Source organism: Phyllostomus discolor, chromosome 10 (genome assembly GCF_004126475.2).
Source record: "Phyllostomus discolor isolate MPI-MPIP mPhyDis1 chromosome 10, mPhyDis1.pri.v3, whole genome shotgun sequence".
Lineage (NCBI taxonomy): Eukaryota > Metazoa > Chordata > Mammalia > Chiroptera > Phyllostomidae > Phyllostomus > Phyllostomus discolor.
Window position 1 is genome coordinate 30,538,643 of NC_040912.2, and position 17,519 is coordinate 30,556,161.

The 17,519-nt window shown below is 42.6% G+C and overlaps 1 protein-coding gene across 1 annotated transcript in view; it reads left to right on the top strand.

The window, feature by feature from the left end:
• Window positions 1-17,519, top strand: part of CDK6 (cyclin dependent kinase 6) — a 165,012-nt gene that overhangs the window by 86,818 nt on the left and 60,675 nt on the right. The window contains exon 4 of the mRNA XM_036010266.1: window positions 3,560-3,669. Within this exon, the coding sequence (XP_035866159.1) occupies window positions 3,560-3,669 (110 nt within the window). The remainder of the gene's footprint in view (window positions 1-3,559; window positions 3,670-17,519) is intronic.

Below are 17,519 nucleotides of genomic sequence, written 5' to 3' on the forward strand. Positions count from 1 at the left end.
AATTTTGTGGAAATTTTATGACCACGTGGATTGTAAAACACTTTTCTAAATAATTTATTCTTCAAATTAGTTTACTCTTTTTTAAGAGAAAATTACATATTATTTAAAGATTCACAAAAATGAGAAAAATAGAAGTCAACAAATTATGAAACAATAATCCTCCCAAAATAAAACTTCATGTCCATTTTTTTAAATAAATTATATAGCTAAACTGACAAATCTGACTGATACAAAGCAAAAACAAAAATATACAACATTAAGGAGGAGAAATCAGATTTTCTCAGAAAACTAAGGAAACAGATGATAATAAAATAATTATAAGAGATAACCATGTACAGACTTTGGACAATACATTTTTTAATCTAAATTAAATAATTTCATAGGGAAATTTATTGTTAGTAAAACGGCCTCACAAAGAGGTTGCAACCTGTTGCGACTAATTGGCAGGAAGACATTCGCAAGATCATTTAAGACACTTCTAAGAAGGATCCAGACCCAAATGGATTTACAAGTAAGTCCCTAGGGACTGATAATTCTTGTGTTGTTTATTAGTATTTCAGGATATAGAAAAGGATGAAAAGCTTGCCTATCCCTAATATCAAAACATGAAAAACTAAGAAAAACTATGGATCAGTCTCACTTATGAATATGTTAATATCCTAAAAAATATTAGCAAATAAAATCCAACAGTCTATTTAAAAAATAGTAGGCCATAATTAGGAATGATTTATTCTAAGAAGTCAAGGATGGTACAATATTAGGAAACCTATTAATGTTATTAACAGAATAAAAGTGATCATATTGTCATTTTAATAAACATTTTTTAAAACTTTGGATTCATTATCCATTTTGAGTGGTAACTAAATTTGAAAGGAGTGGAAGAGAACTTCTTAAACGTAGCAATATTTTTCCTATCTTAAGCTGTCTAAACATTTATTTGATGATTGTAATATGTATCACTGATGAAAGCACTGAAAATGAAGTTAATTCTACTAAAGTGTTTTCGGTTGGGTAATAGTCAGAAATCACAGCCTGTTTAAGACAGCCTAAAATGATGCTATGTTCAGATTAAACTCTTCATCTCTGATGATGCTAGACTTTATTTCACATCAAGATGAGAAGATAAGTGTGTGACCTCACAGTGTCCGTGTGTGTCTGTAAACCACTCGAGTGGAACTTTGTGGACAGAGTGCACCTGCACTTTCGTTTACAGTGTGTCCGAGAAGCAGGGAAATGTGTTCCTCCAGCTGAAAATATTAGTCAGGTGGACCTGTGCTCAGAACTGGACACTCTGCTCAGCACAAGTAGAAAGTACCTTCTTTTTAGGGAATGACTGGTCACTGAATTTTGCTCAATTATCTCCTAGGAAAGATTGCCTTGAAATCATTGATTTGATATTTGTCAAACCCCAATTGTACTGTGCACAGTATTGCAGTGGGCCTTTGCAGACATAATGGTGGACAAAAGTGGATCCACCCCCTCTAGAACAAACCACATTCTTTATGAACTATGTTACAAGGTACAAATCTCAGGTGACGGCGGGTTTGAGGAGGTAATGGCATCAAAGCTGGGCGTTGGAGGCTGAGTAGAATTTCCACTTCTGGCGAGGAGAAAGAAGAGCTCTCTAGCCTAGAAGAACACTGTCAACCAAAGCATGGAGGCATGAGCTGGAGGATGTGTGTGTGTAATTGAATGGTGCTCAAATGTAACCAAGAGTTACCTGAGAAATTTTTTTAAAGAAAAGAAAAAGGAGAACTCCAGGGGCCCCACCTAATTCAGTGACTGGGAGATGAGGCCCAGACACCTGTGTTCTCCTGAAAGCCCCAAGGGTGATTCTGATGTGCAGTCGGGGTTGGGAGCCAGCAGCGGGGTCTCAGCCGTGACTTGGCTGTGAGGAATATGAAGTACTATGAGAGATGGTGCTGGAGAGATATGTTGGAGCCAAATGATAACTTGAGGAACATTGTTTTGGTATTGTGGGTTTGTTTTCTCTTTTAATTTCTGTTACATCACCATCATCTCTCCATTAGACATCAACCAGCTATCCCTTAAACAAAACTTGACCTCTTGCACAAATTCGAAGCAAAACATGCCAAATGAGATGAAGAGGAGGAACCAGTCAAGAATCTTGTTAGATACTGCTATATTATCACCCTAAAACTTAAAACAACAACCAGTTTATTATCACTCACAATTCTGTGGGTTGAACTGGACTTAGCTGGATAGTTCTTCTGCTCCAAGTGATGTCAGCAGGGGCCACGGTCGTCTGGAGGGTCATTGGGCTTCTATGTCATGATGGTCCACGCACATGGCTTGTAGTTGAGAGCTCGGTTGAAGCTGTCAACTGGAACATATTTGCAGGCCTCTCACTGCAGGGCAGCTGGGTTCCAAGAGGAAGCATTCAAAAAGGTTCAGGCTACTGAAATTTGTGTGGCCTAGCTTTGGTAGTCTCAGACGTCACTTCCTCCTTCTAAGGCCAACTCAGACTCACTGGAAGGTGCATTAGACGTCACCCCCTGATGGGAGGAGTGGTGTGTGCATCAGTTTCCTGAAGTTCATGGCAGGCAGTTTTGGAGACCTACTACTGCAGTCTTCATGTGCCAAGTCCTCTACCATCAAAACACATAATAAAGCAGAATATCAGGAAATTTAGACATAAACAAAAATACAATTAGACAAAATAATATGTAAGGATAAAAGGAATCTGAGTAATATAAAAAGCTTATGTAATAGATGTATGTGTTAAATTCCTTATCTGACAATAAAGAATATATCTTCATTTTGGGCATCCATAAAATATCTGCTCCACCCTCCCTCCTGCATTAAAAGCACTTGAATCCTTATGTACCCTTATAAATCTGAAGCCTTAATGATATGCTTTCCTCACCTCTCCACCTGGCAGAAATAATTACAGTTGCATTCCATCTATTATTATATACAGTTCTGTATTAGTATTAAGTGGGGTTCTTCCCATTTTAGAATTTCTTCCTCTGAATGACTTTTTTGCACACAGTATAAACAATTGGGTTACACAGTGTCTCTTAGTTCTTTTTTTTTTTAATTTGTTTTCTGAAAAGATCAGCATTGAAGGAGGCTTTATTTTAATTCCCCACAGCCTCATGATAAGAGTAGTTTTGATTTATCCTGCCTGGGTGCTGCCTTGAGACTTCAGAGTCACCGAAATCATCTTCCAGTTTCCCAATAGTGCTCACCCGGGAACTGAGCTGCAGCCGCTGCTGACACCTGTTGTCGGTATATTCTTTTCATAAGCCCCTTTAGAAAAACAGTAATCATTTTAAGACTTTTTAAAAAGACTTTGCTGTCTGTAACTCAGGTATTTTACCCTCCTCATGAGACACACAGAGTCTGAGGTTGGAACCTAGGTTGTGGTGATGTCATTTCCTGGCCCGTCAGCATTGAGTCCCAGGCACCCGTGGCTCCTGTCTCAGTGTTCCCCCACGATCTTTCTGAACCGAACCTTGGCATTCCAGCGCGCGGGACGACAGGTGAGCAGACAGCCGTCTCCCTCGGTAACACTCAGACCCGTTTGCTGTTGCAGGTCGTCACGCTGTGGTACCGAGCCCCAGAAGTCCTGCTCCAGTCCAGCTACGCCACCCCCGTGGATCTCTGGAGCGTTGGCTGCATATTTGCAGAAATGTTTCGTAGAAAGTAAGAAATACCTTTGTTTCACTCTGTCTTCCTTGGAAAGAAACTTTCTGGGTCTTTGGTCATTTTAAGTGGCCTCATATGCTTCTGTTTGAAGGAGGGTCATGTTACTCAGATCCACCTGCTTCAGGCAATCACGTGGAGGGCCCATAGAGTGTCGGTCTGTCTGACTGTGACTTCCAGCTCTAGGGAGCTCTGTTTGGAAAGGAATGTTCCACTAGTCTTCACAATTCATTTTGTTTTGGTTGTGGTGATAGGACACAGTGGACATGAAGCATATTATGGCATTTTTTAGGGAGGAAATAGCCTCAAGGTGAACTTCATCCACAGAAGGACGACCAGCGCTGTTAAGTATATGGAAATTTTGATGGTGAGAATAGTGGAAAAACACAGAACATTTAGACTGAAAAGGAACAGGCAAGGAAGAAGTCAGTGCTATTTCAGAATACTTCAAATGCTGTCATGTGGAAGAGAGATTAGGCATATTTGGGCAGTGGAGTGAGCAGAACTACGGCCAAAGATATTAAAATTACAGAAATAAAGATTTTTGCCCAGAAAGGGGAAATGCTAATGATTAGACAGTTAGCTGAAGAAGAGGTTGGGGTTCACAAAAACAATACATTCTCATTGAGTTCTAGGAAGAGACTGGACCACCACATGCTGAGGCATTTTCATCGAGTGGAGGGTGGGGTAGGTGACCTCCAGGGTTCTTCTGACTCAGAGAGTCTCTGATTCATTTGTTTGATAATCAGGTCATAAGAAATAGCCAAACAATATAATGGAAGATCTTCCAGGAAAATAATCCATACCTGGGTACTAAATTCAGCCTTTCAAAATTAAACAGGGAACCTAATTATAATCTAACCCATTTTCTATTTTTACTTGCATGGGAAAGTGTGAGTTGGGAAGCTGAGTATATTCCCATTGGACATGTTGTGTTCCAAACAAAGCTACGTGACCACTCACAAGGAGAAGTGGTCAGCCATTGCCTGTTTATTTTTTGTTTGTTTGTTTGTATCAAATGAAGTTTTGTGTGTATAATAAATTTTGAGACCTATTTCTAGAACTCAGCAGAGTTTTCTGTAGCTCACAAGAGGGGATCGTGGCCAGGAGATCAGAGTACACGGATGTTTAATGCAGGCCAGCTGCTTTACCTAACACAGGACCAAACCTCTTCCCTTATGTTACCTTTGGCTCCTCACAATAAGAGATAAGTGAGGCGTTGTGGTAAATTTATTTGTCTGATGTCAAGCAGCTAAAAAAAAAAGTATCAGTCCTATGATTCCAATACAGCACTTGTGTGCTCTAATCCAATGTTGCTTTTCTACCAAGGGGGAAGAAAAAAGGTAGTATTGAGTTCAGCTGCAATGTTTGCCAAACAGGCTAAGTACAGGCGTACCTCCTTTTATTGCGCTTTGCAGATACTGCTTTTTTTTCTTTTTTTACAAATTGAAGGCAAGACCATCCCACCAGCAAAAAAAATTATGACTCGCTTTACTGTGATACTCGGTTTATTGCAGTGGTCTGGAACCGAACCCGCAATATATCCGAGGCATGCCTGTAATTGGTTTTGGAAACATGGTCCTTAGACCAGCAGTTGCAGCCTCACTGGAGACCTTAGAAACGCAAATTCTCAGGCCCCACCCTAGACCCAATGGATTAGAAGCTCCTGGCTAGGGCCCAGCAGCCTGTGCCCCTGGTGGCCCTCATTCACCCTCCGTGGTAAGAACCACTGTGTTGGATGACAGGGTCGCCAGCGATGAGCGTTGTTTAAATGGTCAGCTCTTGACTCCCCCTTGAAATTCTGATTCATTACTGGGCTGAAGTGAGGCCAGGTTTTGTTGTTTTTAAAAGTGCCTCATGTAGTTCTTCCCATCAGACAAATACGGAAAACATTGAGTTAAAGGCTTGTGGTCAGAACAAGGAATAATTTCCTGTCAGTGCTGCAGGGTGGGAGCTAGGACTGTCGTTCCAGTCAGTCCCAGGAATAACTTGGGGTAGCTGGGAGTGGATTAGAGAAGTGTTTATTGGAATTACATTTATATGTTGACAGTTGTCCTCAAATGCGGAGATTGAGGCCCTCTTTTGCTCTGGCAGGAGTGTGATTGGTTATTTTTCAATAGGACAAGACTTGAACACCACCCATAATTGATGACAGAGGCCAGTATTTTGCTGAAGGATGTGAAAAGAAAGATAAAATTTAAGATAGACTCGTATAGTGTTAAATATTCACTAGTGAGAAATTTGCTGTACTTGCAAGTATAAGTAGTCACCCCCAATGGAAAAGTTACAACTCAAATTTTTATTTTGTAGTATTAAAACATTTTCCCAGTGAAGTGGTAGCAAGATTGGTAATCTGGTTCCTAGTCTAGCCGGCAGAACCATATATAACCTGGATCATATCCAAAACATCTGTACTAATTCATCAAAACCTATTTTCTATTTATTGCATTTTTTCCAAGGGAAAATTCATTGTATGTTCCAGTCCAGAATGACAGGGCTGTATCTTCACCCCAGCATGGAGCCTGGGAGGGAGGACTCCATGTTGCAGGCTCAGAGGAAGGCTGCTGTGATGACAGCAGCAGCAGTCTGCTTCAGCTTGCTGGGAAATTGAGATACTGGGTAGAGACCCATTGACTCCACAGGTGTGCACAACAGAAAGTGCCTTCTCTCTGGGAGCCTTGCCCAGAGGTAACAAAATAATGGGCAGTGTCAGGGAGCAGTATGAGAACCCAGGTCTGTGTGCCTTTAAAGCTGAAGGAGAACAAATCAGGACCTACCACACACCCTTCCTGGGGCGGATGCCTCATCCCCTAGATAGTTCCTTCCTACTTGGCTCTGACCCTGAATGTGGCCATGGGACCTGACCCTTGTTCCTGCTCAGTTCACATTTGGCATTTCCTATGATGACGCCCAGATATCTGAATGTGCGTGCTTCTTACTTACACCACATGTGTTCTGGGGTACATCACTTAGCCTGACCTGGTTCCAACTTGACTCTTGATACAGTGTTGACCTGTAGATTCTGAAAACAGACTTCCCTGACTTTGTCATCTTTTAACACCTTTGTGGTTTTTGCCATATTCTTACGACAACTATACTTAATTTTTTGTTACCCTAAATCGTTTACTTTTTCATTTGGCCTCATCTAAGCAAAAAATACACAAAATCACAGATTTGATGAGCTATTTATGTGTCTAATACACACTAAAATATATATAGTACAGCCATTAAAATTATTAGGAAATTTAGTCCATGTTCAACCCCTGGAATCATTTTATATATTACCAGTGGTACGTGTCACATGTTGGAAACCCTGTAACAGGTGTTTTTCATCTAGTTTGCAAGTACCTTATTGAGAGGTTACTATATGCAAGGCCCTCCTCTAGAGGATTATCTTAAATCCTAGTGAGGAAGAGAGGCACTGCATGCACTACGAGTTAACTAACCAGAGCTGGGGTGAAAGCTATGAAGAAGTGTAAGGTTCTATGACTGGGTGTAATGAGAAGACCCAAGAGGAAAGGGAGATTTCTCAGTGGAAGGCTAGAAGTCAGGATTAACCTTCCTTCAAGGTCACATCCTGGTTGTTTACATAAAATCCCTGAGGAATAAGCATTTGTGCATCAGTGAGGCTCAACATCCTCCATAACCAAGGGAGAAAAGAAGAAGTGAAGGGCATTAACATCAGTCTGTCATGTGACAGACCCAGGGCCAGGTCCTTCCCTTGCATGATCTCATCCAACCCGCACCCTGAGGACTGTTACCCAGTTTCCAGACAACAAACTAGAGCCCTCCCCCAGGAGGGTCCACAGCATGTCCATGAGCACACAGCTCTTAAATGGCTGAACCACTTCTAAACCCAGGGCTGCCTGACTCTGTAACCTTTGATTTTTTTCCACTCTGCCATGTTTCTGCCCTTGCTGTTGTTATATCTACTAGGCCATTTCCTTTTCTGGAATGTTTATATGTTATTACAATGAAGCAACAATGATATTTTAGAGAAGTTAAGAAGCAAACCATACATTCAATAGGTTTGATTTCTAGTCTGTCCCATATTGCAAAGGTTGACCAGTTCCCTGTGATATATTAAGGGATGAATGTCTTCTATTCTAAAGTCAAATACCTAGAAAATATGAACTCAAGAGTCTTAGGACAGATGGTTGACAGAGATCCAGAGAGTTTAAATGCCATCTGTCAGTATTAAGTGGGTTTAGTAATTGGCCCACACTGACCCACAGTAGCATTCTACAAAATGGAGAAGAGCTGGATTTTCATCTTTCTCCTTTCATTCTTCCTCCTTGGGTGATCTGACCTCACTCCACACTGAGTTATATTTTAACACTAAAAAACATTGCTATGAATTTGGTCAGTAGACAACTAGCCAGCTTGAGGGATGGGATGGGGTGGGATGGGATGGGGTGGGGTGGGGTGGGGTGGATAAACAGATGAACAGATGGATAAGATATATTGACTTTTTTAACTTCATGGCAAATTAAATTCACAGTTGTCAACTCTGCAGGTATCTGTCAGTTCCCTTGTGATCCTGGTCAGAGTTGTTGTCTGTGGTTTGAAAGCTATGGGGTTTTCCAGGTTATGGCAAACTCATAAAAAGAAAATGCACATTTAAAAAATAAAACATGCTACTAATTCTTTGAATGTGGAGATTGTGGTGAACAGATAGTAATTCTTAGAAGTTCTGAGTTGCCAGCTCTGGCGGTCCCCAGCTAAGAAATGCCAAATGCCACCAGAAAGAACATAATAAATACAGTCACTGTGAGAAAGAAACAAACAAGGCTTCATGGTTATACTACCCCATGTATGGTGGCCTGTCTAGGCTTGTCGTCATTGGTTTCTATGAATTAAACACCCAGTAATTGAGAAACTGACAGTAAAACTGTCCTTTGTGGTTGATGGTCTGTGAGCAAATGTCTTTAAAATGTCACCGAGTGCCTTGCCAATTTTCCCATCGGCTGCTGTGCTGCCGTTTCCCCATATCTGAGTGTTCTCCTTGATGACACAAAGTAAACCAGGTCCTTAACCGGCCAGGCTGAGCACCAAGGTGCCAGAAAGCGAGCCCTGTCCTGCAAGAGGAAACCCATCCCCTCAGGCTCGGTCGGAACACGTGTGTGGGAACCAGGGCACTCTGCTGGGCCCTGAGATTTCTTATCTCTTCCTGGATATTGCCCTCTCTCTCTCTCTCTCTCTCGAACCAACCAAACGGGGAAAACACTGAAGAGCATTTTCTTGAGGAAGGCTATACACAAGATGGTACCCAGGAAAGGAACCGATCTTGGTTCAATAATGCATACAGGATAGTTCTTAGTAAGAACGAATACATACCTTTTAATGTGAGCAACATGGCTTTTTCTTATTCTTAATGTGTGTCTTAGTTTAACGTGAATTTGAACAATATATCTGTCCTCATGACTCACGCTGAGAAGCCACCATCAGGAGCAGCATTTCCCCAGCGGGGCAGGTCTGCCGTCCTGCAGCTCCCCAGCCCGGTGCCCCTGGGCCAGGCCCTTCATGGCCTTCTCCATAAACTGGATTTTATCTTTTCACTGCTCTCTACCATTCTTCCCTTGTGTCCTTCCCTCCAGCTTCCCAAGGCATTGCTGCCCTTCTGCTGACAATTCCTGGGCCGGGACTGCTTCCCAAGGCCCTGTCCCTGTCCTGAGCAACCAAGTTCTCCCTTCTCTGGCTCTTCATTCCATCCCTCCACTCTGCCTCTTGGAATCCCTGTTCTGTGGCACAGGTTACCCTCCTTCCCTCACAGTCTCCTTCTTCAAGGTAACAGGCCTTTTTCCCTCAGTGCTCCATCCCCTGAGAAGAGAATTGGGATATTCTAATCCAAGGGTCCCCAACCCCAGATTTAGGAAACAGGCTGTGAGTGAAGTCTACCTAAACTCTGCCTCCTGTCCCCCACCAACTGCCCCCTACCCCTCCTCAGGCCCTCCACAAAACCTGTCCCTGGTGCCAAAAAGGTTAGGGCCTGCTGTCCATCTAAGCCATCTGCTGCTTGGGGGCATTATTCTGCCAGAGCCTTTTTTTGCCATCCTCTTACACGCCCTCTCCCCAGTCTTAATTTATCACCTGTCACATTCAGAACCAGTGGTTTGTTAAGTATAGAACTACTATATGGTTAGAAGAAATGTTACTGATGGGAGTGCTTTGCGTATAGGAGGAGACTGCAGTGTGAGGGTCCTGAGTCAGTCTTTACTCCCCTGTCCCCCACCCCCACTGGTACTTAAGCATTCAGTGACCTTCTGATGAACTTGTGTCCCCTGCTCACTTCTCAGGGGCACTGCATCTTGGACATCATTATCATCTAAATGCCCCCACCGTTAAAAAGAAAGCTGCACTTGCAGACAGAAATAAGGGCAACTAGAGCACACACGTGGTGGTTCAGCATTGCTGTCTGGACCTTTGTGGACACGTCTCCTCTGCTCTGGCCGCCATCCCTCAGTTTCAGACCCAGTCCATCCCCCACAATCCTTGCACCTCAGTCTATTCCCACACTCCCAGGCCAACGCTCAGCCTCACCTGCAGCTATTGAGATGAGCGAGGCTAGCCAGAGTGAGCTCCTCTGTATTCCTTTCAGCTCAAAAATCTGTTTATATTCATCTTCTTTCTTCCCTCTCTCCTGTTTCTGAGAACAGTGCCTTCTTCCTCTTTCCCAGGCAAATCCCTCAACCTGTGTTCTTCATTCTGCTTCTACACTCTCTCCCCGCCATCTGTCTCCAGATTTGCCTCTTCAGAATCTCGCCACAGAGTAGCTCTTACCTCTCCATCCTGGAAAAGACCTCACTCCCCCTTCTATGTCCTCAGTCTTTCTCCTCCCTTTCATGGCCAAAGTTCTTAAAAGAACAATGTCTCTACATGCAGCCTCCACTTCTTCACCACTTGTTCATTCCTTAAATCCTTCCAGTGATGCAAATAACGCCTAGTATTTACTGGGCACTTGCTATGACCTAAGCACTCTATTCAGTGCCCCAAAATATATAATTTCACTTAAAGCTCAGAACAACTTTGTAGGGTGCTGTTGCCCCCCATTGCACAGGTGAGAAAACTGGGGCCCGAAGAGGTGAAGTAGTGCAGAGTACCACGGCCAGTAAGCGAGGAGGAGGAGAGGCTCTGAACCCAGGCTTATCTAGCAACACAGACCTGCTGGCCCTCAAGCTGCTGCCTGGCAGGTTGATAGGGCCCATCTGTCCGTTCTCATTTCACTTGGTGTGTCCAGAATGTTTGTATCTCATGGCCGCTCATTCCATGACACCCTCCCTGCCCTTGCTGTTGACGAAGAACACACTCCTGGGTGCCTCTGTCCCTTTGCCAGCTCTTCTTCATCTTCCTGCTCCCAAACCTAGGTGTTCCCAGAGTTCTGTCTAGATAAGATGCAGATGGCCCTGCCATGGGGTCCAGAGTCCCCTTTCAGTTCCCTGGTGGACCGACTCCCTACCAGCCAGTCTCACAGACACCTGTCCTTCACTCGGCCCCTGAAACCAGCTCTTCTGATGCCTTCTCTTTTCCAGTTGATGGAACCCACATCCCCACAGGGACCTGCCTTGAAGTCACCTTGGGATCCTCCTCATCCTTCTCATACATCAAGTCCTGCGGCTTCTGTCTCTACAGGGTCTCTCAGATCTTCCCCCTTTGTGTCACGACTTCCGTCCCTGCACTTGGGCCTTCTTTAACAGTCACCCAGCAACTGCTTTCTCCGTTTTCTGCCTAGTTGTGGACTTGGGATCAATTAATCTTCCCATTGTCACCTTTTACAAAAGCTTGTGAAAACTAGTGTAGGATCCTTTGCCCTCAAGACCTTCTCAAGAAGCCCCAGCCTGAGCATGTATTTCTCTCCAAGGTGTTAGTGAAAGTGACCTGCCCTATGTCTCCAGATTAGGCCTCAGTATTTTCCCCCTGGGGACCCATGCACTTCTCATGTCCTGGATGCCCTCCTGCTTCTTCCCCTTCCAAAGCTAATGCTAGAAACCCCGTCTTCTGGGGGACACCTGCCACACTCCCCGCCTCCATCCTCAGCAGCTACTTGGCACTCTGCACAAGTCTCGAAGCACTTTCCGAAGCCACAGTCTCTCTGTACGTGCAGGTCGGCCCACTGTGCAGCTGCAGTGATGACGATGCAGAGCGGTGTCCTTTCTCAGGAATCAGACACCTATGTCTGTGTGCCAGCCCTACCGTGGCCAGCTCTGGGACTGCAGGCAAGCCGGCAACCTCTGGAGCTTGGTGTCTTCATCTGTAAAGCAGAGAGGACAGGACACCTCATCCAAGGTGTTCCGACTGCTCCACAGAGCCCTCAGATCCCCCCTCTGTGTAGTGCAGGCATTCCCAGCCCTTTGCACACTTCACTTAGCTCTATTCTGGGCAGGTTGATTTCATCTTTCATATATCGAGGATTTAAACGAGTTTTAAAACATGGGAGTGAGTAATGTCCAAGATTCATGCTGGCACTGATGTTCTTGGCTTCCAGGTCCCTGCTGGAGCCGTTACCATGTCTAGCACAGCTAACACTTGTTGATAGAGTTTATTACACAGCCATGTGTATAGTCCTCAGCACTTGACACACATTTAAACACACCTGCCCCCATCAAGTGACTTGCCCCCAGGATTCTACCTGTGGTCATTGGCAGAGCTGGAAGTCAGAGCTGTCTGACCGAAGAAAGGTACACTGAATAGTAATAAGCAAAACTAGAAAATTAGACAGGCATAAAGATAGAGGGCAGCCATCAGTAGATGAGTGGACGAAAAGGCTGTGGTATACGTATACAATGGAATACTGCTCACCATAAAAAAAAAAGAAGGAAATCTCACTTTTTGCAACAACATGGATGGGTCTGGAAAGTATTGTGCTAAGTGAAATAAGCCAGTCAGAGAAAGACAAATACCATGTGATCTCACTTACACGTGGAATCTAATGAACAAAATAAACTAACAAAATAGAAACAGACTCGTAGATACAGAGAACAGACTGACAGCTTTAAAAGGGGATGGGGGTTGAGAGGCTAGGTGAAAAAGGTAAAGGAATTAAAAAATTCATAGACGCAGACAAGAGTACGAGGATTACCAGAGGGCAAAGGGACGGGGGAAGGAAGAAGAGAGGAAAGAGAAGAGATAAATGGTGATGGAAGGAGATTTGACTTTGGGTGGTGAACACATAGGACAGTAATACAGATGATGTATTATAGGATTGTACACCTGAAACCTATATAATTTTATCAACCAATGTCACCCCAATAGATCCACTAATTGTTTTAAAAAGATAGGGGGCAGTGATATAACAATTAGCGTGAACATGTGGGCATGTGCATGCACATGCCCCGTCTCCACCCAGCTAATCCTTTCTTAAAACATTTAAATATATTTAGATACTCCATGTGGGATATATGTAAAGGTCTAAACCAGCTCTGTCCAATACAAAGTATAATGTGAGCCTCCATGTAACTTTAAATTTTCTAGTAGCCATATTAAAAGGGTAAAAAGAAACAAGTAAAATTAGTTTTAATAGTACAGTTTATTTAACACAATATGTCCAAAATATTATTATTTCAACATGCAGTGAGTATAAAAATATGAATGAACATACTGTTTTACATTCTTCCTTTGCACTAACTCTTCAGACTCCAGTGTGGATTTTACCCTCTCAGCCCGTCTCAGTTCAAACTAGCCACATCTCACGTGCTCAGTAGCTGCATGCACTGTGCTGGACAGTGCACGTGTCCACCATCAAAGAGAAACAGGCAACTTGCCATTTATTGGGAAAGGGAGAGAAAATGAGTCAGTGCCTGTCTACCCTAGGCTCATTGATTTCTCAGTCTTCTGTCTCCTGTGTTTTCATCTACTCTAGTTTGGGTGAGGTCCTCACATGTAAAACCAAGAGAGCTGAGGTTGAGGCAGGTGTTCGGCCTTTATCTCCCGAGTTAGTAGCACTGGAGTGACAACCTGCAAGTCGTGTTTACCATGGCTGACAGATCTTCCCCAATCGGTCCTCTTTAAGAAATGCTTGCTCCAGGGAGCCTCCCAGTGTCACTGATCCATCACACCATGTGCCACTTTCAGAAACAAGAATTGCTGAAGGAAGGAACAAGTTAGGAGATCTAGATGTCAGCTAGCTTTTTCTTTTTTTTTTAGTCCTCAACCGAGGATATGCTTCTTAATTTCAGAGAGAGAGGAAGGGGAAGAGAAAGAAAAACAGAAAAACATCAATGTGAGAGAGAAACAAAATCGGTTGCCTCCCATACACACCCCGAGGGATGGAACCCGCAACCTAAGTGCATGCCTCGACTGGGGACCAAAACCCCAATCTTTTGCTAAATGGAACAATGCTCCAACCAACTTAGCCACCTGGCCGAGCAGTTAGGTGGGGTGGGTGTGTGTGTGTGTGTGTGGGTGTGTGTGTGTTTAACCACAAAATAAAATGGTCTGGTTGCAAAAATGTCAAATAGTACAGGAGTTTAAAAAGTGAATATTGTCTTTACTGTACTCCCATCCAAAATCTATTTCCCAAAGATTACCCCCGGATGTACTTCCAGACCTTTCTAATGCAAATTCAAGTGTATGTTTTTATAAATACATGTGTACATATGCACACATGCACAGCTATAAGTTTCTCACACAGAGGTGGGCTCCCACTACACACCACACTCTTCTGTACATTGCCTTATTCACTTAATACATTCTGTCAGTTCATAGAAATCTAACTTCTTTATGAACTGCTGAATAATTGTCTGTTCATTTACTTCATAATTTAATTTCCTGTTAATGGATATTTAGAAGTTGTTTGTTTGTGGACTCATTACAACCTATGTTGCAGTAAAATCACTGTGCATATTTGTGGGACATTTGTCCAAGTATTTCTGTATGGTGAATTCCAGAAGCAAAATTACAGGGTCAGATAACATGGATATTTAAAATTCTGCTTAGCTAAACCAAATTGCCCTCCAAAAACCTTCAAGTAAACTGTTTTTAGCTTAAGGCGGGAGATAGGATTGAGATCTTCAAAGATTAAGAAAGGTTGTCAAGAGTAAAACAAGAGAAGGACTCATATGTAAGCCTTGGCTACCCCTTTACCCATATTTAAAAATACTATCAAGAGAAAATGTAAATGAGTATGGTAATTTTATACAAGCTGTTGTTAAGCTTGATTTGAAGCATCTTTCAACTGTAAAATTCACTGTGGGTTTCCTTTTTTATCAGTTGTGTAGCAATAGGGACAGAATCAACCTCATTTTTTCAGTTAAAAAAATTATCTTAAGATAAGTTCCAAGCAGTTTTTCAGACTAGTTTTTTCCAGTGTGTGGACAGCATGAAGATCGTTCTGTAGAGCCCCTGAATGCCAAGGCCTGGAGAGTAGTGTACACTGAGTTCCAGTCCTCCATCCAGGCGGGACATGGAGCCTGGGCCTTCTCTTCCTTCTAGGTCTTCTTCATCACCAGACTGCATGCATCTGTGCTTCACATTTTTCCCTCCGGGTGTACTCATTGGACTAACTCTAGAAGCCCTTTCATTTCTCTAAATAGGAAAAGATTCAGAATAATAGTCTCAGTTCTGCATTAAGGTCTCAGGTCTCCCTGGTCCCATTTGTCAACCATTGATTTGGATTAAAAATGCCCAAATTTGAGGCAAGAAGCCACCATTTTTTATTACAAAGCACTGGCAGGGAAAGTAGATATTTTATACAATAAAAGCCATTTCTTACCAGTCTAATCTTGAGTTGGTGGCAAACTTCTCTTCATTATCTCCTGGCTCTCATGAGCCAGAGGTGCTTCCCAGCTCTACAAAAGAAAAAGTACCAGACCCATATAAAATAATTTTGGCTGGAGCTGGGACCTCGGCCCTGAGTAGAGTCTAGCCTTGGTAACACCCTCAAAGCATAATGTTACATTACATTTGTTGCTCTACAACATTTGTACAAATTTACTAGACAAGACAATAAATTTAATGAACGGTACAAGGTGCTCCAGATAAATGTAAATTTATTAGATTTTATTGTAGACCCAAATAATTTTCCACAGAGCAGTCCTAAGACACTAAATTATAACAAATGGTAAAATGTGACAAGATTCTGCTTGATCTTGTCCTAAAATGATAGGCTGTCGTGACAATCCGTTGGCAGCCCTGCGCGGCCCGCTGCTGGGGGGTGCTCTGCATCTGTCTGATACCCATGCTCCATTGTCTCACGCAGAGTGTCTGCCTCCCATCTGGCCGCCCATGGTGGCTGGAGGAGCTGGTGTCTGATAAGACCCAGTACTTGGCTTAGCTGACTAAAATTGGGCATTATTTCTTATAAAAATAAAAAATATTTCCCCGGTGTCCTTCCTTTCCCTCCCTTTACTTCCTGTTTTTCTCTTCCCTTTCTCCATACTTTTCCTTTTTGCTTTTGTCCCTCTTGTCCTTTCTCATCAATCTGCCTCTGTCATTCCATCCTGTCATTCCTGCCAGTTTAACCATGGGAAACACAGAGCGTTCCACACGGCCTTCTACATACACCTTCTCTGATAGTATATGGGAGTATTGGGTTTCGGATTTATCGTTCCAGTTTTGTTGGCTACGTTTAATGTACAGGTAGTAGAATTTACTCAGATGACTTAAGAGCTGTTGGCTGCTTAGGTTGTGTGCATGTGCATGCATGGGAGAGTGTGTGTGTGCACACACTCATGCACTTTTATAGAACCAACAATAGGTTAAATGTATTTCTAAATCTTATCTTTGTTTTCTTGTAAATATTTTGCAAAGTCTTAATATGAGAAAACAGTACGAAAGGCCACTGCAGACATGTGGGCTGTATTTACTTGCATTAGAAATATTGCAATTGCAAATTGGAATATGCCAATGGCAGATTTCCAATGGAAATTGAATTTTACTGTGAGCTGAATTGGATACTTCCAGCTCTTCTCTTATCACTGGCATAGTTAGAGTTAACTGAACATTCTCAGTCCAAAACCTGGGAGAAGATCCAAAACTTTGGAAATCAGGCATCAGAAGCCTGCCAAATTTGTTTGTGCTATATTGCCCAATCATTTCATTGATAATAATTTGACATTCTAATATATATTCAGAAGTAATTTGGAAGCCAATTGCTGTCTTTTTTTGCTGGTCAGAGTCATATTGATTTCTCCAGGTATCAGCATGCAATAAAGTTAATTTCAAAGGCATTCAGTTAAGTGGTATACAGCCCCAATTAAAAATGGCAAAATTATTTGGAAAAATTCCCATTTTGCCAGAACTAGATTTAAAAACACATTTGGTAATGCAGGTTTGTTACGTACACCTGGCAATAGTTAAATAGATCTCCCCCCTCCCGCATTCCCTTGTTTCAGAAACACAAGGTTGATTTCGATTCAAAAAATGGGCAGCTGTTCTCAACACTTTCCTTATCACTGTCTCCATGGTGTTGTTGAGTCCCCTCTGCCACCAGAGTTATATCTCTTTCTCTCTCCCAGGTAGGAGTACAAATACCAGAAAAACATGTGAAAATGGGATCAGGAGGTCAGGAGGTGAGAAGAATGACATGTCTAATAGGTAGAGACAGAGACATGAGAACAATATTAGATGAAATGTGGCCAGATATTAAAGTTGATCTAAGAGCTATTCAGAGAGCACTTAGTGACTACAAAATGAGTTCCAAGTAATGTCTGCATTGTGTTGACTACAAATTATCTGGGTAGATTGTCCCTCTTTGAAGAATGAGAAAGCAAACTAAAAGGATAAAATTCTTGTGACTTTTTTAAAAATAATGACTCAACAAGGCAAGTAACATTTTCCAGAAGCCTGAAAAAAGATACAAACTCTGAAAATGATTAACTAGCAAAGTCAGAAGAAGAAATTTTTGAAGCAGTAGA